General features: G+C 42.1%; 1 protein-coding gene across 13 annotated transcripts in view; it reads right to left on the bottom strand.

Annotated features, from left to right (window-relative positions):
- Positions 1 to 23,020, bottom strand: part of MLLT3 (MLLT3 super elongation complex subunit) — a 387,733-nt gene that overhangs the window by 111,690 nt on the left and 253,023 nt on the right. For all 13 annotated transcript variants that reach the window (XM_077475204.1, XM_077475207.1, XM_077475203.1 and 10 more), the window contains 2 exons: positions 9,757 to 9,873; positions 3,224 to 3,826 (listed from right to left, as the gene is read on the bottom strand). In XM_077475204.1, coding sequence (XP_077331330.1) covers positions 3,224 to 3,826; positions 9,757 to 9,873 — 720 coding nt within the window. The remainder of the gene's footprint in view (positions 1 to 3,223; positions 3,827 to 9,756; positions 9,874 to 23,020) is intronic.

The following is a 23,020-nucleotide window of genomic DNA, read 5'->3' as shown; positions in this document are numbered from 1 at the left end:
CATGCTTGTGATGAGAAAGGCAAGTGCGGAAAGGATCAAAATTAGAGACTCACCACCAGGGCCAACCTTTTCCACCGAAATACAAGAAAATAAAAACACCAAAACCATCAGTGCAAACTAAGCAAGACGCAAGGGCTAAGACAGCTATATGGGTGAAGATAGCATAAAGATAGTATAAATAATGGCAGTAGTTTTTTTTTTTTCCCCTCTAATTTTATTTTTATTTATTTATATATTTTTTCATTGTTCAATATTTTTTCTCCTTTCACACTCTCAAATATTTTCCTTTTCAATTCTTCATTTCACCACTTTCTCTCCCTCCCTTTCCCTCTCCTTTCCCCGCTCCCCTACCCCCCCCCCCCCCTCCCCATTTATATTTTTAAATACATTTTTAAGTATTTATCCCTTCCACTTTCACTTACCTTGCCCCCCCCCCTCTATCCCTCTACTCTCATTTGCTGCCCCCGGTCTTTTCTCTCCCCTTTGCCTCCCCTCCCCCTCTTCTCCCCACTCCTTTTTCCCCCCACTCGTTTCCCTTTCTCTTTTATCCCCTCCCTCCCCCCTCTTGATTTCTTCACTTCCGTCCTTCCCCCCCTTTTCTGCTGTGTTCACTGATCGGTGTTCGGGTCACCTAGTTACACCAGTTACGGGGTAATGCCCCAGTAGAAGACTTATTAGTCAAAGCACATCGGGCTAGCGTTTCCTGCTCCCCATATTGCTTTTTATTATTCAATTATTATTATACAATTTATTGGATCACGTGATTTTTTGGATATCATATTTTTTATGTAAATTGGTATTTTTATAAATAAAACCTTCAATGGTGGAATTTCACTATGCGAGGCATTGTGTCCATACTTTTCGTTTATGGTGAACCCGCTCCGAGCTCCTAGTTGACTGGAACCTTTGATATACAGTGGAGAACTCCTTGAGACCTGTGGTGCACCAATCTTGAAGCTGGCGAACGGAGAAGGTATCGACTACTCTGATGGTGAGCCATGATCTAACGCACACGAATAGTTTGTGACATATACAAGCCTGCATGACACATTTGCTATATAGTAGTTTGTGTCCATCACCTCTGGTAAGGGTACCCACCTTTTTCTGCAAGATTTCTGGCTATTGACTGAAGGCTTTATATATTTTGTGTCAACGGAATATCTGGACTCATGTTCTACACTATTCTGTTATAGTTGGACTTTTTTTGTTTATGTTGTCAGTTCACTCTAGCACATCAATATCTTTCTTTATTAGGCAGCACGACATATGATATGTGTGCTGGCTTCTAAATTTGATCTTACTACTAAACATATTGGGTATAGGTAGGTGTGACTTATATCCAGTTCTGTTGTTTGTGGTCACTTTTTTTGACATTTTAGCACTACATTGTTTGTCACATTTTGTTACTTAGACTTTGTTTGTATGTTAGCTGCTGTTTTGTGTCACATCACAATTGTTGTCATTTGCATAGGTAGCACAGTGTTTTCCCCCTTTTTTTGTTTTTCATATGATTTGTACTGTCCAGGATAAAATACTTAAGTTGAAAATACTGCCCAGCTTTCTATTTTTTGCTTTATTGTAGACTTTAAGTACTTGGCAAAAAAGGAGATTGAAAGACTACAAAGTAAAAGCAGAGCAACACGAAATGTAGTAACAAAGTAAAATATCATCGGAAAGAATTAGAAGGATTTCCTAATTCAACTCTCAGCTATGTCATGCTTATTTGTACAAACTGTTTATGCTTGCTCAACATTATCAAATGTGCCAAAGTTAATTACGCTTTTTTGAAATGTGTTTCCAGCAAAGTAGAAGACCGACCACAGCCATCAACTAAAACAAGAATCCTATGGAATTTTTTCAGAATCTAACAAAACCCATTTTGTAAAGTGGCTCTAATATTTATGTATGTTCCAAAGCAAACTGAATTGTTTGACAACTCTGTGTGTTATTTGTGGAACCACATAAACGCAGCAACTCAGCAACAGTAAGGAACGGTTTGATTTAAACATTCATAGTAGCATTTTCATATGCTTTGTTCAAACTTCATAACAAGTGATGCTTATTTAAAAAACCGTGTTACACCATTGTATTTCGTAAACACTGGTTACATGCCTATACATTATCTGCGCATACATACATTATATCCAGTCACCATTTTTAACAAATAACCTGTTTAAGTTACCATCTACTTCAATGGAGATGAATCATTCTGGTTGACTTCTCTGCGTATTTATATCTTTATGTGGTCCCTATTTGTTGTATTGTCAGTGTTTTGTTCTACAAACAGTAATAAAGAATCTCAGCAGAATGTATTCTAACCTTGATAACGTCCAGAGAGCTTATTTTATTTATGACTTTTGTGAGTCCTAGGCTACATGATATACACCAATAATCAAGACCACTATCAAGCCCAAAGTAACTGACTTTTTCCAGCCAACCAAGTGAGGTGGATGGAGGAATCCCCTTCCCTGTAAGAAAATTCTACAGCTGTTGATCAAAGAAAATTTTCCAAAATGTCCCTTTGACAGAACAATCAACTTCTGTGATGGCAATACATTGCTTGAAATTTGGCCAGTCCCTGCGGAACCGGCCGAATTTCCCTGAGTGTCTGACCAGCCTAACTTTGTGGACATAACCATCACTCTATAGAAGAGACTATAGTAAGGCTTCAATTATAGGAAGCCAACTCTGCTGTTGTTGGGCTAGCCTGTGCTGCACATTTAAAAAAAAATGGTGTTATAAGTTATTAAAGATGAAAGCTTCATACATTGAAACTCTCTGCAATGTATTTGCTAAATCATTTTGACTTCTAAACATACAAGAAGTGCACAAAACAAGAGGAGTATGTGAAAGTTACAGCGCTCCAGGGAACACTTTCACAACGTTCAAGTATTTTGTTTAACAACCAAGTAACCATCTCCATCCAAAAAGGACTATAAGAAATATTGCCTGTTCTTCAGTTATCTGCATATCAGATTCTAAATCAAGTTAATCAGGCAACACTCTGATTTCATACAGACTGTTAAATGCTTGGAGGCAGATACCTTTAATTTAAACTAGATGTAACAGCCTTCAGAATCAAAGCCAACATTTCAGCAGAGCCACAACATTCACAAGACATAAACAGATTACGGAGTCCGAGACATGCGTGAGCAGAATAATCTTGATTAAGCAAGCAAATATAACAAGGCTCATCCATTGAAAATAAATAAATATACAATACCTCCGACTTGGATGACATGTTGTCCTCCATATCTGTATCATTGGGATCCACAATATCTTCAAAAGGTGGTAATGAGACCTTCTTCTTGTCTATGACTTCACTTTCAATCTTTACCTTTCCAGTTTTAGTCTGAGCTTTGTCTTTCAAAGTTTTTTTTTCAGATGAGGATAATATTAGAAGTGAGGAATTTGGAAAACTTTTAAGAGATGACTCGGAGTTGCTTTTCCTTCGTTTCCTGGTTAGAGGATCTTCAGAGTCTATGTGAGATGGCCTTTTACTAGAGACTTTTTTTTCTTGTTGATGCCCACTTGATACTGTAAGAATATTATTGTTCTCACACCTGGTTTCCTTTGTCATGGGTTTAGGTTCCTTAAAGGCCATTTTAGGGACAGTTTTTTCATCTTTCAGTGGTTTGTTTTCTTTGGGTTTTTTGGAGGATTCTTTGGAAGATTTTGTATGATCCCTGGAAGGTTCTTTAAAGGCACTTCTATGCTCTTTTGAGTCTTTTAATGATTTCTCCTTATGTTCCTTTGAAGATTTATGTGGCTTTGATAAGCTAAGTGTGTTACTGCTACTGTTTACACTAACCAGTTTATTTGGGTCCTGAAAGAAGTCAAAACAAGCCATCACTTTCAGAAAAATGAGTCAAAAATATAGGCTCAATTGACAAAGCTTTAATACAAGGATTAGTATCTTTGTTTTAGCCATGTAAATATTATTTTCTAATTTAAATTGGACTCAAAATAAAATAAACATAACAAAATAAAACAACTTCCATATTTGAAAATAATGATCTTCATCCTGGTGTGTTAGCTTCTTAAATTGAGCCTTACGTGTCTTGTTTTAGTGCCGAAGGTTAATTAAGCAGAACAATTTAAATTATATATATTATACTAGAACTTTTAAGGCATTTTGCAATGGGAACTAAACCAAGCTATGTACTATAAAAATTACAGTTATGATGCCATCATATCAAGCAATAAGAATGTTCAAAATGTGAAAAATATAAATTCATGCTCCATTTGAACATCAACTAACAACAAAGACGCGATGAGCTCAGGTGTGTTCGTATACTAGCCTGAATACACCCGAGCTATCCTGCCAGGAAGCTGTCCTTTCAGACTGCAAAACATAAGTGATTGAGGCATTACCTGCCGCATATATACAAGGTGGTGTGTATTCGCGCAGCTGCAGGGTGGAGAATGCCTTGGCAACTTATGATTGGCAGTCCACAGTGACAGCTTCCTGTTAAAGTCCTGTTACCAGCTAATGTGGCTGGTAAAATAGATGGCAACTGACCCTAGCCCTTCCACTTTACATTAAACAGGTACAACTGACAAGCCAAATCCTGTATCATTATTGGTGTTTTTTAATTGGTTGTCTCTGCTATGATGAACTGAAAAATTATGTAAACTGCATCTAAAAATTAGATGTCAAGGGAAGCCATTCATTTTCATGAAGATACAGACATCTGTACTGCAGAGTCATTCTAGTTGATTGACATACACTATGAGAATTGGAGACACATTATATATATATTATACACACATACAAACACACACACACACACACACATATGAAGATATACACATACACACAAAGAAACAACAAAATTGTTTGTATAGAAAAAAAAACTGATACAGCACTACTGTTTGCCATATTTTTCAAAATTACTGCAATCGGTAGATTTGTGGTTGGCAACACATACTAATCGTTTTCATGTAACAAAATTTATTTCTGAACAGAAAGAAATGTTGCTGTGGTTAATTATAAATTTGACATTAAAGCCTGACACAAAAGTGGCTCTTAATACTTACTTGGGTATGAGTCGTAACCATAGAATGGCAAATATACTTCAAAGCACACAATAAGTTAGATCACTTTATTTTATCTACTTTATATGTCATCTTTTTAAAAATCTTTATTATATTACAAGCTCCACTATTCCACAGCAAAATAAGGCCATCTCTGTAATCTATTGTCCACCTGTTTTATCTAATTGTTAAACACTCTGCTGCTTTTGATATCTGAAATGGCAATATGCACTAAAAACAGGTTAGGCGTAGGAATGAACTTTGAGATCTAACCTCCAGCCTATATTTGGCCAGTGAATGTGCGCAAATTTCCAGTTGCAGCGTGTAACAAACCAGCCGCGAATCCTGGATGTTGACACTAACCAAATATGATCAGTGCTACCCTCCCAGGCTGCATGCCTGGAAAGGTTGTGGAATCAGTCTTTTTTTTGTTTAAAGGGCCTAGTATGGTTTAGAAAGAAAGAAGGGGCACACACTTGCTGCCTCTTTCATGGCCACCTAGGCTGCATCTTGTATAAATTTCAAAAGGAAACACAAATACAGTTTCTTTTATTTTTTTATGTTGCTTTAGGGCCAGTTCACACCAGGCGCAGTTCCATTCAGTTCCGTGCGCTTTTTTTCTGCACTAAAAATGCATGCAGAGTGTTTTCCATGTATTCTAATAGCTCTAGTTCACACCATGCAGTCAGTTTCAGGTCAGTTTCTGGTGCAGAAACTGACCGGAACTGACTGTATTGGTGCAGAAAAAACAGAACTGCACAGAACTGCATGGAACTGCATCTAGTGTAAACTGGCCCTTAAATCATACTGTTCTCTAGCTTCACGTGCCACTTCAAGGCACCCCTGGAAACATGGTATTTAAGGGCCAGTTCACACCAAATGCAGTTTCATACAGTTCTGTTTTTTCTGCACCAATACAGTCAGTTTCCGGTCAGTTTCTGCACCACCCTCTCCCTACTGAAATGTATTTGTAAAGATTTTTACATATCTCTCATAGCAGTATCCAGTTACCCATGCCATTTAAAAAAAAAAAAAAAATCAGAATTAAAAAAATTGGAAAAATAGGAAAAAAAAATGAACATTCAGCTTACCAAAGCTTGCCCAGTTTTCCCATACCAACTCAGGTGTGTGGCATATAAACAACATTTCTAATTGCTATGAAAACGCAAACTTTTCTATCAGTCCTTGTTTACACTTGCAGTTGCTGGCAGTAAAAACAAGGCAGAGTCGTGTTTTTACTGCTCCCACCCCCTCCCGTCTAGCCCCCCTAACCCGACCCGAAGCCGCTCTCCATTGGGCTGCAAAGGGGGTTGTACACATGCCACAGTGCCTTGCAGTACTGCCTGCCAAACATGACCAATTCCACTGAATAGGGCCACACTGCGACCACTTGCACTGTGGTGCAGGTTTTTAGTGGTTAAGGCAGATTTTGAGGAGATGACACTGCACCTCCTCACCGCCTGTCAAATGCCCTCTGAAAAGCAATCCACTGTTGACAATGCCAGTGTAAATGAGATCTAGTATAAAGGAAATGGTGTTAATTTATATATTACCTCACAGTTGAAAATATTTAAAATTATATATATTAAAATAATTACAAAAAAATATATATATGTACCGTATATACTCGAGTATAGGCCGAACCGAATATAAGCCGAGGCCCCCAATTTACCCCCAAAAAAACTGGCAAACTTATTGACTCGTGTATAAGCCGAGGGTGAGACATGCCTGTCCATCCCTGTGTGTGTGTCCGTCCATCCCTGTGTGTCCGTCCATCCCTGTGTGTCCGTCCATCCCTGTGTGTCCGTCCATCCATCCCTGTGTGTGTGTGTGTCCATCCATCCATCCATCCCTGTGTGTGTGTGTCTCCATCCATCCATCCATCCATCCCTGTGTGTGTGTGTCTCCATCCATCCATCCCTGTGTGTGTGTGTCTCCATCCATCCATCCATCCCTGTGTGTGTGTGTATCCATCCATCCCTGTGTGTGTGTGTGTCTCCATCCATCCGTGTGTGTGTGTGTGTGTGTGTGTGTGTGTGTGTGTGTGTGTGTGTGTGTGTGTGTGTGTGTCCAGCCTACCTGTGTCCCGAGCCTTTGTCCCGAGCCTCCGTCCCGTGCCTTGCCTCCTTGCCTCCGTCCCGTGCCTTGCCTCCGTCCCGTGTCGTGCCTTGCCTTGCCTCCGTCCCGTCCCGTGCCGTGCCTTGCCTTGCCTCCGTCCCGTGCCCTCTTCGTCGGCGCCTCGGCGGCCATTGTAAAATTCAAAAGCCGCGCCTCCGCCTTCGCCTGTGATAGGCGGAACACTGAATTTCCCAGCAGCCTGTGTTCCGCCTATCACGGACATCGTATCATCCTCGTCCGTAGTACGAGGATGATACGATGTCCGTGATAGGCGGAACACAGGCTGCTGGGAAATTCAGTGTTCCGCCTATCACAGGCGAAGGCGGAGCCGGAGGCGCGGCTTTTGAATTATAGAATGGCCGCTGTCTGTCTGCTCGACACGCTGATCGAGCGGGCAGACAGCGATGACTCGAGTATAAGCCGAGGGGGGCACTTTCAGCCTCAAAAAAGAGGCTGAAAATCTCGGCTTATACTCGAGTATATACGGTATAAGGTGTAACTATGTATATATATTAAAATAATTACAAAATATATATATATATATATATATATATATTATATATATATATATATATATATATATATATATATATATATATATATATATATATATATATATATATATATATATATATATATATATATATATATGTATGTATAAGGAGTAACTTTTAAATCTTACAAGGCTGCCTAAAAGCCCCTAATCTTAATGGGTAAATATGGGAATTTAGTCATATAATATGGCCATACCATGCTTAAGCCCACCCCTGTGCCAAAGTACCCCATTTTTAGTGGGTCCTACACCATTCATAAGTATCTTCCATGGTTAAGAGAAGTGAGATTTAGCTTTCTTTTTTATGAATAGTGTGTGTATATATTATATATTGCATAAGAGAAATGTGGATCATTAATGATTCTTCCTACTTAAAGAAGGGTGTGAACCAATTTTAGCCTCAAACAGTTGATATGGAACAGTCTCATGTTTGTGTATATATATATATATATATATATATATATATATATATATATATATATATATATATTTTTTTTTTTTTATATATTTCTAATAAATTTTGAGCGCAGCAATCTCAAAAGCTTTTTCTTACATGTGGCCTGTGGGAAGGACCTGATTGCATGCACCTGCAAGATGTTGGAGTGCTGTTCACCCCAACTGTATTTTATTATATATATATATATATATATATATATAGATAGATTATATATATATATATATATGATAATGCACCATTTTACCCAGAAAATTGTTGCAATTACAAATGTTTAGGCATTCTCATGTTTATTTCTTTTGTTTGTATTAATATGAGACAAGAAAAGCAGAAAAACAAAAGCCAAAACAGATACATTCCACTCCAAAAATTATTGGCACCCTCAATTTAATATTTGGTAGCACACCCCTTTGAAAAAATAACTGAAATCAATCGCTTCCTGTAACCATCAATGAATTTCTTACACTACTCTACTAGAATTTTGAATCACTCTTCTTTCACCAACTGCTCCGGGTCTCTCAGATTGTAAGGGTTCCTTTTCCCGACTGCAACAAAGCAACCCCAAAACATCTTTGAACCTCCAGGGGACTGTATTCTTTTATTTAAACTGCCTAATTTCTTTTTCTGAAAACAGGAGAATGATGGGCTTTACCAAAAAGCTGTAATTGTGTTTCTTCTGTCCACAACACATTCTCCTAAAAGGATTTTGACTTCCTTAGGTAAGTTTTGGCAAACTCTTTGATCAATTTTTCTCTTTCGTCTACATCCAGGGAGATTAGCTACAGTGCCATGGGTTGTAAACTTCTTCCCAATGTTGCACACAGTGGGCACAGAAACAATAGGGTCTCTGGAGATAGACTTCTCTTGAGATTGTCCATTTTCTCTTGAGATTATCCAATCTCTCTTCTCTTGAGATTGTCCATGCTTTTCCACTATTTTTGTTCTTAAATCCTTTAGACAAATCTTTGCTACTCTTTCTCTTCTCCTTCCGCCATGTGGCACACAGAGACACACAACAGAAAGGTTGCGTACATTTTTCAACAATTTAACTGGTTGCCAGTGTGATTTCTATATTTCCAGCACCTGTTAATTGATACGGTTTAATTACAAATTACAGGAGCATCACAAACTTGGAATGCAATTATTTCTTACAATTTTGGGAAGGTGCCAATAATTTTGCCCGGTCCATTTTTGGAGTTTTGCGTGGAATGTGTCAGATTTGGCTTTTTGCGTCTCCACTTTTTTGTGCCATACCAATACAAACAAAATAAATAAACCCGAGAATGCCTAAACATTTATGATTGCAACAATTTTCTGGGCGAGGTGGTGCATGATCTGTCAGAAATGTAGGGGTGTCAATATTTTTGGTTGGCCATGACTCCAATTGTAATATATATAAAATCTTTAGTGTCTTTGTTAAGTCTGACGCATGTGCATTGTTGTTTTAAATATGTATATATATATATATATATATATATATATATATATATATATATATATATATATATATATATATATATATATACATATACATATACATACATATACATACACATACATATACACACAAACAGCTATTTATAACTTCACTCACCTTGGATCCATGAGATGATTTGCTTTTCTTTACATCTGAGAATGATAGGGAATTACTAGGAAGGCTGGGAAGATGAAGACTGGTGCCTGAAGATGAACCCTCTGACATAACCATTATCTATTACCAAAAATAAAAGAAAGACAAACATTAAATATAGAGCATCCATACAAATTCAAAAAAGATCAGTATGACTTACACCAGGCATGTCCAAAGTCTGGCTCGCGTTACGGTTTCAAACAGCCCCACTGGTAATTTGGCTATATATATATATATCTTTTGTGGCCCCCAAAGAATCCCCGTTCGCCGCTGGGGCCACAAAAGATATATATCCATAATTATGTATATATATGTACCTCGGAAGGGACAGCGAGGGGGTGGGACATGGCGGCCTCTGTAATAGGAAGCCCCATCTCCTGGGCTGCCATTGGATAACTTTTCTAACATAGGAAGCGGGACTCTGTATTAAAGAGACTGTCGAGAGGGGCGTGGTCGGATGCGGGAGTGAGTGAGTGAGTGCTGGGCGCGCTGTTCTCGTCTCCCCTCACTCTCCCTCGATGGGATGAAATCGGCCTGGTAATGGAAGCGGTGTTCCGTGTCTAACATAGCAGCCTCCCCATCCCTTAGCTCGAGGAAATCACCAACCCCCTTGGTACAACGCCTGTGACGCCAGTGATAGTAGAGGGAGATCACGCGGGCACTCGTACTATCGCGAGCCCTAGATTCGGCTGGTCAGCGGCGTGATACGAGGAAGGAACCAAAGGAACTCGTGGGAACTCGCAGGACTCCACATAGCGGTCTCGGTACATCGCGAGACCTGCTGTAGTAACCCGGCAGAGCGGGCAGCCTGCAAACAGAAGAACGCAGCAAGTGCAGTTGTACCTGAGGAGCCTCGGTGAAGCCTAAAGCAACTGCTTAGGCTAACGGTAACGCGGGAGAGAACAGTGGGGGAGAGGGAAGCAAAGGAGGGTGCAGGAGCCGGGAATGTGCATCTGAATGACCAATGAACGGTTCCAGTTCCAGCTATATGGTTCATTAAACTATTAAACTGTTATACTAATATACTGGGAGATAGAGGCTGTCAGGCTCGTGGTGTAGCCGGGGTTCATCGTATGACCTGGCAGCTCTGCTTCCCATGATAGTGTTGGTGGAAATCTTCTCCCCCCCCCCTCTCCTCTCTATATGGCTGCATTGTTGTGTCCATAGCATGACGTACTGAGCCAACCTAACTGGGTAAATCCGACATTTAACTGTGAAGAAGTTAAATGCGAGCAGTGAGTGTGAATTCGATAATGCCCACGGTCGAGTCTGCCTTCAACTGCTAATATAGCATTCTCTTCTTCCCCTTTTTTTTGGCAGTGTCAGTGTTGGTGAAAAAATCTCCCTTTTTTTTTTTTTTTGGTACGGCTAGTCGAGCGTACCCTGGGCCTGAGGTCATTATATTATTTAAGCTGTACTGAACTGCATGGTCTTATATCGCATAGACGGTCTATATAAATAAAAGTTAACTGTTTGGAAAATGTGCTGCCATTGGGTCCCTACTCCGTTATCGCCAGCAAATTAGCCCCCCTCCCCCCCCCATTGGTTATACCTCCCCCCCCCCCTCCTTGTTTTTCGTTTTTTTTCTGGTGGGGTGCTTTATTGTAACCTAGCAATACTATTATCCCCAGTCGTAACATCATGCTTAGTAAACGGGTTAACGAGGATGGCCTGATTAGCGAGGGGAACCAAAAAACCCGGGCCGCCAAAGAAAAAGCAAACCAGGCATCTACCGCAACAGCAGCAAAACTTGAACGCTTTGCCCATGCAACCTCCCCTACCAGAAGGGGGCTTCACCAGCCAGCAGGACAGACAAGGATACAGGGGGCTGCTCCGGAAAGGAGAAGTATTAGCCAACTAACACCAAACCCAGGCCGATCACCTAGTGCAAGCAAGGTGAATGACTTGGCTGCAGCAGCAAGCAAGACAGCACATAACACAACAGCTTTAGCAGAACTCCCTTTGATTGAGTACGGTGAACCTACACTACGCGATATACTGCAAGCAGTTAATGAATGCAAAATTTCTATAGGTGGCCTTGATAACCAGCTAAGTAGTATTAAAATGGAACTACATTCTATGGGCCAATTATTGAGCAATACAATGGGAAGAACTACGGTCCTAGAAGGAAGAGTAAGCACGGTTGAGGACGAGCTCTTCCCATTACAGCAAAAAATAAATGGGCTACAGAAACAAATAGATATACAGGCACTGCAACTAGACGCAATGGAAAATGGGAATCGCAGGAATAACGTTCGCCTGATTGGTCTCCCAGAGGGGAGCGAGGGCCCTAACCCTATAAACTTTCTGGAAAACTGGTTTAGGGAACTCCTGGGCGAAACCCCTTTTACTCCACTCTTCACCATAGAACGGGCTCACAGAGTCCCTATAAAGCCTCGACCACCAGAGGGCCGCACTAGGCCATTGATATTGAGACTTGTGAATTATAATGACCGCATTATTTTGATGCGTAGGACCAGGGAACTGAGAGACATCTTCTACAAAGGGACTAGGGTCTCGGTCTACCCAGACTTCTCACCAGACCTACAGAAGCAGAGAGCAGAGTTTAATTCCATCAAGCGTACTCTTCAAAAATATAAGATAAGCTACGCACTGCTGTACCCTGCCCGGCTACGCATAACCGCTCTGGGCTCAACTTTTTTTTTTGGTACCCCAGATGAGGGGGTAAAATGGCTGGAGGAGCATGAAAAGGATCTCTAGCTCCTGTAGTACAACCAGGACTTTCCCCCTTTTTTTTTTTTTTTTGCTCTGCCTCTTGTTTTGGATGAGGACTGTATAATATTTTCACGAGAAATAACTTTATCAAGCACAAATATGGAATGTTTAATATGGTAGCTAATTCTAGGGAGGGCTATGTCACTATGAGTTCACTTATCAGTAAGGAGGGAATAGTAGGGTGATGGTATGAATAGCACAACATAGCATAAATATCACTATAAAGGCTCAGAAGGTAAGCATTATGGGGACTAGCACTGAGTTCCCCCCCCCCCCCCCTTTTTTTTTTTTTTTTCCCTAAGGAAGGAGGGCTAGGGGGGAAAATGGGGTGAAGCAAAGGGGAAATTAAAATAGAAGCGCAAAGGATTAAAGTAGCTAACATTTCTAAAGGGAGCGGAAGCTTATAGCCATCCTCTTTATGAGCGTAGCACATGATTTGAATATTTATTGGGGGAGGGTGGCAGTGAAAATATGAAATAGGCGCACAGAAAAAGCACAGATTATAATATGTAAATTCATTGTTAAGGTATTATGTAGAGTGAAGGGGGGTGTGCTCTTTTCTTTTTTTTTTTTTTTTTTTTTTGTGCTTCTTTTCTTTGTAAAGTTGGATCCAATGGTAGCCTAGCTTGGGCCTATGCTATCTAGTTATTATCTTAAGTGGTGGGGACGAGCGAAGTTGAGGGGTGGAAACCTGGGGAGTTCAGGTGTTTCCAGGTAAATCGGGTGAGAAGGGGGGGCGGGAGTGGGCGTCCAGGGTTTTGAGTGTATGGAAAATCGGGCCACAATAGTGACCCCTAGGGGTGGCCCTGATGGGCAGGTAGGGGGTGGGGATAGGGGAAGGGTGGGGGGGGAGTGGGTGGGTAGAGGGGTTGAGGGGGGCACTTCGGGCGCGCATTGCTGGTACAACGGTATCGTGAGGGGGGGGCGGGGTGGGGGGGCAGGCCCCCTCCTCCCCCTCCCCCCTCCCCCCGCCTGGGCTAGAAATTATCAACACTCATGGGTAGTGTACATATTATTTCATGGAATGTGAGGGGGTTGGGTGATCCAAAAAAGAGGGCAGCAGTCATGTTGGAAACAGCGAGGGGGGGCCCGGGTTTGCTTTTTCTTCAAGAGACGCATCTAACCCCTAGCACAGCCCCACTGTTAAACAATCGGAAGTTTTCGGCATACTATCACTCCTTCCATACATCATACTCTAGAGGGGTGAGTGTCTTTGTTAAGAGGGGCACGCATTTTCTGTGTAAGGAGTCCTCTATTGACAAAGAGGGGAGATTTGTTTTCCTATATGGCCTGTTGTGCGGGCAGCAACATATTTTAGCCAATATATATATACCCCCTCCTTTCAAGTTGGAGGTAATGTTTAAATTACTGGTGTTTTGCCTAGATAAACCGGGTGTCCCATGGATAGTAGCAGGCGATTTCAATGAAACGTTGGACTGGCATATGGACAGATTTCCTGCACCAGCGGGGGCTAGAATAGGGCGTTTGCAGGGGTTTGTCTCCGAAATAGGACTAAATGACCTATGGCGAATAGGTCATCCTCAAGTAAGGCAGTACTCTTGCTGGGGAATAAAGAAGCTGCGGAGGTAGTACAGGATATAGAATATGGGGCAAGAGGGGTCTCAGATCATTCCCCCCTGTCCATGACAGTGCTTTTGGGTGCTAGAACAGGCTTAAGGGAGTGGAGGATAAATCCTGGCTGGTTGGTACTAATGGGTGGCTTAAGTCCCTCTCAGGATAAGATAGGGGAATTTCTTCAAATAAATAGGGGCTCAGCCTCTCCTGGTATAGTCTGGGATGCCCTAAAAGCCTATATCAGGGGTACATTAATACAACAAGTCGCAATAATTAAGAAGAAAGCCCGAGAACAGGACCTAGCAATAAGAAACAAAGTTACTCAGGCGGAGCAAGCATATATAGTAGCCCCATCGACTGCAAGCCAGCAGGAATGGCTGGCTAGTCAACAAGTCTATAAAATGGCTCTTCTGAAAAAAGCAGAGAATAGGCGGATATTCCAGCGCCAGCACTACTTTGGCGAAGGAGAGAGGGTGGGTAGAGCCCTTTCCCTTTTGGTCCAAACTAATGGAGCGTCAACAGTAGCTCAGGTAATTAAGACCCCAAAAGGTGACCTAGTTTCTAGCCCCCCTGCGATCATGAGGGTACTCCAGGATTACTATAAAAACCTATATAAATCCGCCAGCCAGGGACGAGGTAATCTAGCCACTGACTTCCTACTTCAGACAGCAATTCCAACATTATCAATAGAGGACAAATTATCCCTCGAGTCACCGCTTACACTGGAGGAGTTAAAAAATGCAGTAGCTGCAATGCCCAACGATAAATCTCCAGGGCCAGATGGCTTACCAGTAGAAATCTACAAACGCTATGGGGAGGTGCTATTGCCGGAACTTTTGGCGACATTGAATTATGCATTAGAGGTGGGCGAACTTCCTGCCTCGATGCTAGAGGCCAATATTATCTTAACTCTGAAGGAGGGGAAGGATTCCCAGGAAGTCCCATCATACCGGCCGATATCCCTGCTATGCTCGGATATTAAAATACTAGCCAAGGCACTAGCAACTCGGTTAAACACATATATCCACAAATTAATACACCCAGACCAGTCGGGATTTATCCCGGGTAGGTCAACTAGCGTCGACATCAGAAGAGTCTTCCTCAATATTCAAATACCCAGAGACAATGAGGGATTGGGAGCTATTCTAGCACTAGATGCCACTAAGGCCTTCGACAGCCTGGAATGGGGCTATCTGTGGAAGGTGTTAGAGAGGTTTGGTTTTGGCCCCTTATTTCACCAGTGGATAAAACTACTGTACAATAAACCTAGGGCCAAAATCAAGATGGGTACCGAATTCTCTGAAACATTCCAGCTGGAGAGAGGTACAAGACAGGGGTGTCCGCTGTCCCCCCTCCTATTTGTATTGGCCATGGAGCCCCTGGCGGTCCTAGCAAGATCTTGCCCTGACATTCAGGGATTCCGTCGGGGTAGGGAAGAAGAAAAAATTTCTCTATTCGCGGACGATGTCCTGTTTTTTATTGGAAATGTGGACTCTACCCTGAATAGAGTGGTCCAGCTGATGGGAGAGTTTGGCCAACAATCTGGTCTAGAGATTAACTGGGGTAAATCAGCCCTTTTGCCATTGCCTAGACCTGGAGATCAGGGGGGGCTGCCAAGGATTGTAGGTCTGGAGACGGTGACCAAGATGAAGTACCTGGGTATCTGGATATCTGGCGATGTAAACCAATATTCCAATGAAAATCTAGCACCATTATTGTTGAAAATGAAGACGAAACTTAATAGATGGTGCGGCCTCCCTCTCTCAGTGGCGGGACGCTGCAGCCTAATAAAAATGCTTTGGCAGCCTCAAATACTCTATATTTTACACAACTCCCCAATCTGGATTAACTAGAAATGGTTCCAAATCATAGATTCGCTTATCCGGGACTTAATTTGGAAAAAGAGGCACGCCCGGATAGGGCTACACACGTTGCAGCTCCCCATCACGGAGGGAGGGTTAGCCATACCCCACCCGGGGACATACTTCCTGGCTGCTCAACTCCAGCATTTAGTAGGGGCGGGGCTCCAAGAGGGGGGTCTACAAATCATAAGTTGTTGTTGCTGGGAACACCCCATAAATTAGTACCCGAAGCTCTAGAGGCTAATTCATTCACCCATAGTTGCCCTACTAATACTTTGATGAGGAAAGTATGGCAGCAAGCAAAGCAAAAGTTGGGTTATGTGGGAGTAACTACTTACACCCCCCTATGGCAGAATCGCCATTTGTGCGAATTAAACAAGATAGATAGATCTCTGGAATGGGTTAGCCAGGGGATTAATAGATTGGTTCATCTTTATGATGGGAATACAATGAAGTCCTTTGAAGCTATTAGACAGGAATTCAATGTCTCTAACAGGACGTTTTATAAATACTTACAGCTGAGACACGGAATCCAAGCTCAATACGGGACACTCGATATTGAGCGTACCGAAATCCCCCAGCTCCAGGGTCTTTCGGACCGAAGCCAAGCAAAAGGCCAGATTTCGCGGTTATATACAAAGCTCAGAGGAAAAGTCCTGAAAGGTGAAGGCCCAGCTAAAAGTAGACAGGGCTGGATAGGGGATGTAGGTCCGATATCCCAAGAACAATGGGCTAAGACGCTCGAACAGGGGCATCTGGCCTCTATATCTCCATCTCAACGTGTGTCCCATCTGTTCCTTATATATAGAGTATATTATACCCCCCAAAAACTGTGGAAAATGGGTAGGAAACCTAGTGACGAATGCCCTAGATGTGGGGCACCGGGAGACCTCTTCCATATGGTATGGAAATGCCCAAAACTATATAGCTATTGGCTAGAAATAGTGCTTAAAATAAATAGGGTCTTTAAGACCACCCTGAAACCCGAGGCCAGGGCTTGTTTGCTGGGGATATTTGAAGAGATTAGAATTCCTCCGCTAATTAAGCCATCTATCCTGAGGTGCCTATATCAGGCCAGGCGGCTGATAGCACTAAATTGGCAAACCAAAAGTCCCCCGGTAATTGAACAGTGGGTCAACGCAATTAACTCCATGGTATGGTGTGAGAGAGCAATGTTCATAAAATTAAAGAATCTAAGGAAATTCGGGATATTATGGAACCCCTGGTTGATAGACATGGGGTTCCCTCCGGAGTGAGTTTTATCATGAAGGTGGACCAGAACCCGTCTGGCTTGGGGGGGGAGGAGTTGCTTCCCCCCCCCCCCCCAGGCGGACTCCCCTATGGGGGGACCGCGGGGTGGGGTGGAGCGGCCTTTTCCCTTTTTCTTGTTCTTGCCCGCCTGAATATAGTTATCTGACCATGATCTAGGCGACCAGTGCCGGCATTGCGCGCTCGAGGTAGGCAGGGTGGCGGGGTTGGGGGGGAGGGGGGGAGGAAAACGCATATTGAGGCTTGGTATTAATGTGTAGGTGGGCTATATCTTTATTGTTATAATACTCAGTCTGCTATGTAAGCTGCTATATATAACCTATAATACTGTCATTTATATTTGAAAAATTATTAATAAAAATATATTAAGTCTAAAAAGAGACTGTCGAGAAAACAGGAGATTATGCAGTATTTAATTTGTTGGCGCTCGTCTCGCCCCCCCTCCCTGTCCCCTCCGAGGCTGCAGATGGGCATCGATCAGGCTGCATTCATGGCAATGGGGAGGCTGAGTTCATGGCAATGGTGAGGCTGAGTTCATGGCAAAGGTGAGGCTGCAGATGGGCACTGACCCTATTTTCCTTCACAGTTCATTATTTAAAATTTACATTTTTGATGAAACCTTCCTCTTAAAGTGAATGTGCGTGTTATATGCCAATAAATACGGTATATCCAAATAACACACCCAAGCGACGCTCAGGGATTTGTTGGGGGCCACAAAAAGATATATATCCCAATGAAATGCCCGAGCTCATCTCTTCACCACACACAGCCACAAAGGCAAGAGAATTTTAATGTTCCAAAGAATGTCAAACAAAATGGTCGTCCCTCACGCATGTTCACTTCATCAAATCTAGCCCTCTTTGAAAAACGTTTGGACACCCCTGACTTACAACATCATTCAGAATACATTAACGTCATGTTTTTACGAATGTCCACAATTGTAAAAATATTGTAACTATGTGCAGTTTTGCATCAAGACATTGATCATTTTAAAACAGACATACACACAAGAAAACTATTTCAGTAAAAAAAAAAAAAAAATCATGCATTATGGGAAGAAAGCACAAATTCTGTGGATATAAGGGCCACTGTTCCCTAAATGTAGACCATGAATAAATGCAATGTACACGATAAAACAGTTTGTTCCCTTTTCTCCACAGATGCCTACCTTAAAGGATAACTTCACCGTCTGTAGCATGCTATATGTTACCAACCTTATTTAGGGCAAAACATGTTGCAGACCAGGCCCCTGCAGCCCCAATCCCCATCACTCCCTCTGACAGAGGGCAGGTGATCGTCCCACATTTTGAACACAGTCGCATCACTCATCACAGGAATCTGTGAATGAGAAATCTACAAGCCCCGTCTCCACCACAGCTGAATAACTTGTAGTTTAACTGGACTGCAAGTGTTTTTATTAGCAATACTCTGCAGGCTCCTGTTTTTTAAAAAAAATGCTCATTTTTTAACTCTGCAAAAAAGTGCATTTTATATTTTTTTTGTAAAAGGTGAACTTGGCCTTTAACAGATTTTTTTTCCCAAAATGTTGTAAAATCTAACTGATAACTCTTTTTATGCTTTTATTTTATTGTTGCCAAAGTGAACCAACCTACCTTGCCCTGTAGTTTTCTGACCACCACAAAATAATCTCAAAAAACCACAATAGATTACATGCAGCTATAGGGCATGTATGGATACTTATTAGTTCTCTACTTTTATAGCACACTACAGTGACACCTCTGCCTATGCACTCCAAAATTGCTGGAGCTCCAGGACACAATGTGGATCCATAATCATCAACATGTAAAAGACTCATTTTGTTATCTTTGCTCCATCACTTGCAACTATCAGGCTGATGTGACTGCTATACAAAGTACCCTAGTTGTATGGAGTTGCATGCATGCAAATGTCTATGACTATCTTAATGTCAATTGTCATTAACAAGTTTGTATCCTTTTATTTAAGGGTACTTTAAGGGTACTGTAGGGTTAAATGAGCAGAAGGAAAACAATTTCCAAATGGTTTCCACACTGTATTCATGTTTTGGAATTTATCACTGCAAACTTTGTGCAATGATTGACAGGAACAGGGAAATGGACAGCTCCCCCTCTCCAAAAAAAAAAGCTTGCAAGTGCCAACACTTTTGCTGCTTGTAGGCTTTGAAGCAACTTAAATTACACTAGCCACCTGTTGTACACCAATTTCTGGTAATCTGTTATGAAAACACATATTTCTGATTTGTTAAATTAGTAACTTCCAAAACAAGTGCATGTTGTTCCACATTTGCAAGCAATGGATATAAATACAGGGACATAATCGGGTACAAGAACAAGTAGATCTTCCTTACAAATTAGTTTTTATATACATATATAAAAAAAAATCACAAGTAACATTCCAAAGCAGGATGTAAAGCTTATGACATTAAAGGGAATGCAACATCCCCACCCCTCACCACCTCTCTGTGCTCTCCTGTGCGATTGGGCAGCCTGGTATGCAATTTGGCACTTCTGCTGGGTTACCATAGACCCTACCATGACATCACTTCTGGTATTGACAGATCTAAAACACTGCATTTTTTTTTCTAAGCCCTTGTACACACGGTCGGACATTCCGACAACCAAATCCGTTGGATTTTGTCTGAAACTGTTGCATACACACAGTGGGACAAAGTTGTCAGAAAATCCGATCGTACTTAACGTGATGACGTTATTTCATTAGAACGGGACTACATTCAGGCTAGTAGCCAATAGCTTTGGTCTAGGAATTTGATCTGAGCATGGGTGGCACTTTGTCCGATCGGAATTCTCTACACATGATCGGACAAAGTCCGATCTAATCATGTTGTCGGAAAATGTTATAGCCCAGCTGGAAAACGTCCGTTCGTCGGATACTCTGATGGAAACAGTCCGAAGGAGCCCACACACTGTCGGATTATCCGACAACACGGTCCTATCGGACATTGTCCATCGGAATGTCTGACCGTGTGTAGAAGGGCTAAGAAAGCATGGGGGGAGGGGGTTATCTCATGCTGTCCAGGGCAGATTATCTTTACTAATTGACCACAAATATCTCCACAAAGCGGACCCGTCATGCCTTATTTCTGTCTCAAGGAATGTTTACATGTCTTGTGATAGGAATAAAAGGGATTAAAAATATAAAATTTAAAGGGGCAGTGTAAAAAAAAAAAATGTAACGTGTCCCCGCTCCCTCGGGCAGAAGCAAAAGTATACGTAGGTCGTACCCGCATGTTTAAACTGTGTTCCAACTACACATGTGCGGTATCACCGTGAATATTATAGTGGGAGCCATAATTATACCACTAGGCCTCCTATGTAACTCTAAACTGGTAACCCGTTAAAAAAATTTTTAATGTGTCCCCTATGGAGATTTTTAGGAATCGTAGTTTGACAGCATTCCACGAGCGTGCATAATTTTAAAGCATGACATGCTTTACTCGGCTTAACCATCTTATATATTTTACCATAAAAATTTGCAACACCCACCATTTTATTCTCCATGGTCTCTGCTTAAAAATATATATGTTTGGAGTACTGAGAATTTCCTAGCAAAAAAAAGATTTTTACATGTAGGACATAAATACCAGAATTGGCCTGGTAGGGAAGTAGTTAAGCAGCAGGTGGCACTCTCCCTCCCTTTTCTTTTTGAACAAAAAGCCTGTTTGCAGACTTTAATCGCTCAAGGTGAAAGTGTCATGCAGAGGTAGACTATTCTTTCATGTGATACATCCCTTATTTAAAGTGGTTGTAAACCCTTACAAACCACTTAGTGCAGGCGCACTGAGCGCGGCATTTCCAAGAATGGAGCTGCCGCGCGTGTCGACTCCCGTGCGCATGCGTGGGAGTGACGTCACCGCGGCTTCGCCGAATGACAGCGGCGGAGCTGCGAGACGCCACCAGCAAGATGGATGCGGCGGACTACAGGGGACAGTGGCGACTTCGCTGGCTCCTGTGTCAGGTAAGTGACACATAATGGGCTACTATGCGATGCATAGTAGTCCATTATGCTTTGCCTTTGCAGGGAATTTAAGAGGAAGTAAACCCATCAGGGTTTACTTCCTCTTTAAATAAAGTATAAAGGTTCAACGTTTCATTTAGACTAAGGATGAGCCAAACACCCCCCTGTTCGGTTCGCACCAGAACCTGCGAACAGACCTAAACTTCGTGTAAACTTTAGAACCCTATTAAAGTCTATGGGACTCGAACGTTCAAAATCTAAAGTGCTAATTTTAAAGGCTAATATGCAAGTTACTGTCCTAAAAAGTGTTTGGGGACCTGGGTCCTGCCCCAGGGGACATGGATCAATGCAAAAAAAAAGTTTTAAAAAATGGCCGTTTTTTCGGGAGCAGTGATTTTAATAATGATTAAAGTGAAACAATAAAAGTGTAATATTCCTTTAAATTTCATACCTGGGGGGTGTCTATAGTATGACTGTGAAGGAGCGCATGTTTCCTGTGCTTAGAACTGTCCCTGCACAAAGTGTAATTTCTGCAGAAAAAAAAAGTCCTTTAAAATCACTCGCGGCTATAATGAATTGTCGGCTCCCGTAATACAGAGAACACTCATTGAAAGTCATTGATAAAAAAATCAGGTCTGGTATGGATATTAAGGGGAACCCCGCGTCAAATTAAAAAAAATAATTGCTCTGGGGGTCCCCCTAAAAATCCCTACCAGACCCTTTATCCGAGCACGCAACCTGGCAGGCTGCAGGAAAAGAGGGGGGGACAAGAGAGCGCCCCCCCTCCTGGACCGTACCAGGCCACATGCCCTCAACATTGGGAGGATGCTTTGGGGGTCTGTGACCCCTCAAAGCACCATGTTCATGGGACAAGGGCCTCATCCCCACAACCCTGGCCGGTGGTTGTGGGGGTCTGCAGGCGGGGGGCTTATCAGAATCTGGAAGCCCCCTTTAACAAGGGGACCCCCAGATCCTGGCCCCCCCTGTTTGAAATGGTAAGGGGGTACAAAAATACCCCTACCATTCCACAAAGAAAGTGTAAAAAATAGTTAAATAAGACAAACACACTTTTGAAAAATTCCTTTATTAAAAATAAAAAAATTAAAAAAAAGATTGAGGGAATGAGGCCCTTGTCCCCATCAACATGGGGACATGGTGCTTTGAGGGATCACAGACCCCCAAAGCATCCTCCCAATGTTGAGGGCATGTGGCCTGGTACGGTTCAGGAGAGGGGGCACTCTCTTGTCCCCCCCTCTTTTCCTGCGGCCTGCCAGGTTGCGTGCTCGGATAAAGGGTCTGGTATGGATTTTTAGGGGGACCCCCACGTAAAAAAAATGTTAAATTTGACACGGGGTTCCCCTTAATATCCATACCAGACCTGAAGGGCCTGGTAATTGAATTTGGGGGAACCCCACGCTTTTTTCTTTATCGATGACTTTCAATGAGTGTTCTCTGTATTAAGGGAGCCGACAAGTCATTATAGCCGCGAGTGATTTTAAAAGACTTTTTTCCTGCAGAAATGACACTTTGTGCAGGGACAGTTCTAAGCACGGGAAACATGCGTCCCTTCACAGGCATACTATACACACCCCCCAGGTACGAAATTTAAAGGAATATTACACTTTTATTGTTTCACTTTAATTATTAAAATCACTGCTCCCGAAAAAACGGCTGTTTTTTAAAAAAAAATTTTTGCATTGATCCATGTGCCCTGGGGCAGGACCCAGGTCCCCAAACACTTTTTAGGACATTAACTTGCATATTAACCTTTAAAATTAGCACTTTAGATTTCTCCCATAGACTTGTACAGG

This window comes from Lithobates pipiens, unplaced genomic scaffold (genome assembly GCF_037356315.1).
Source record: "Lithobates pipiens isolate NorthernLeopardFrog02 unplaced genomic scaffold, aLitPip1_a1.2 Scaffold_13, whole genome shotgun sequence".
Lineage (NCBI taxonomy): Eukaryota > Metazoa > Chordata > Amphibia > Anura > Ranidae > Lithobates > Lithobates pipiens.
This window is presented reverse-complemented; position numbering and strand designations above follow the sequence as displayed.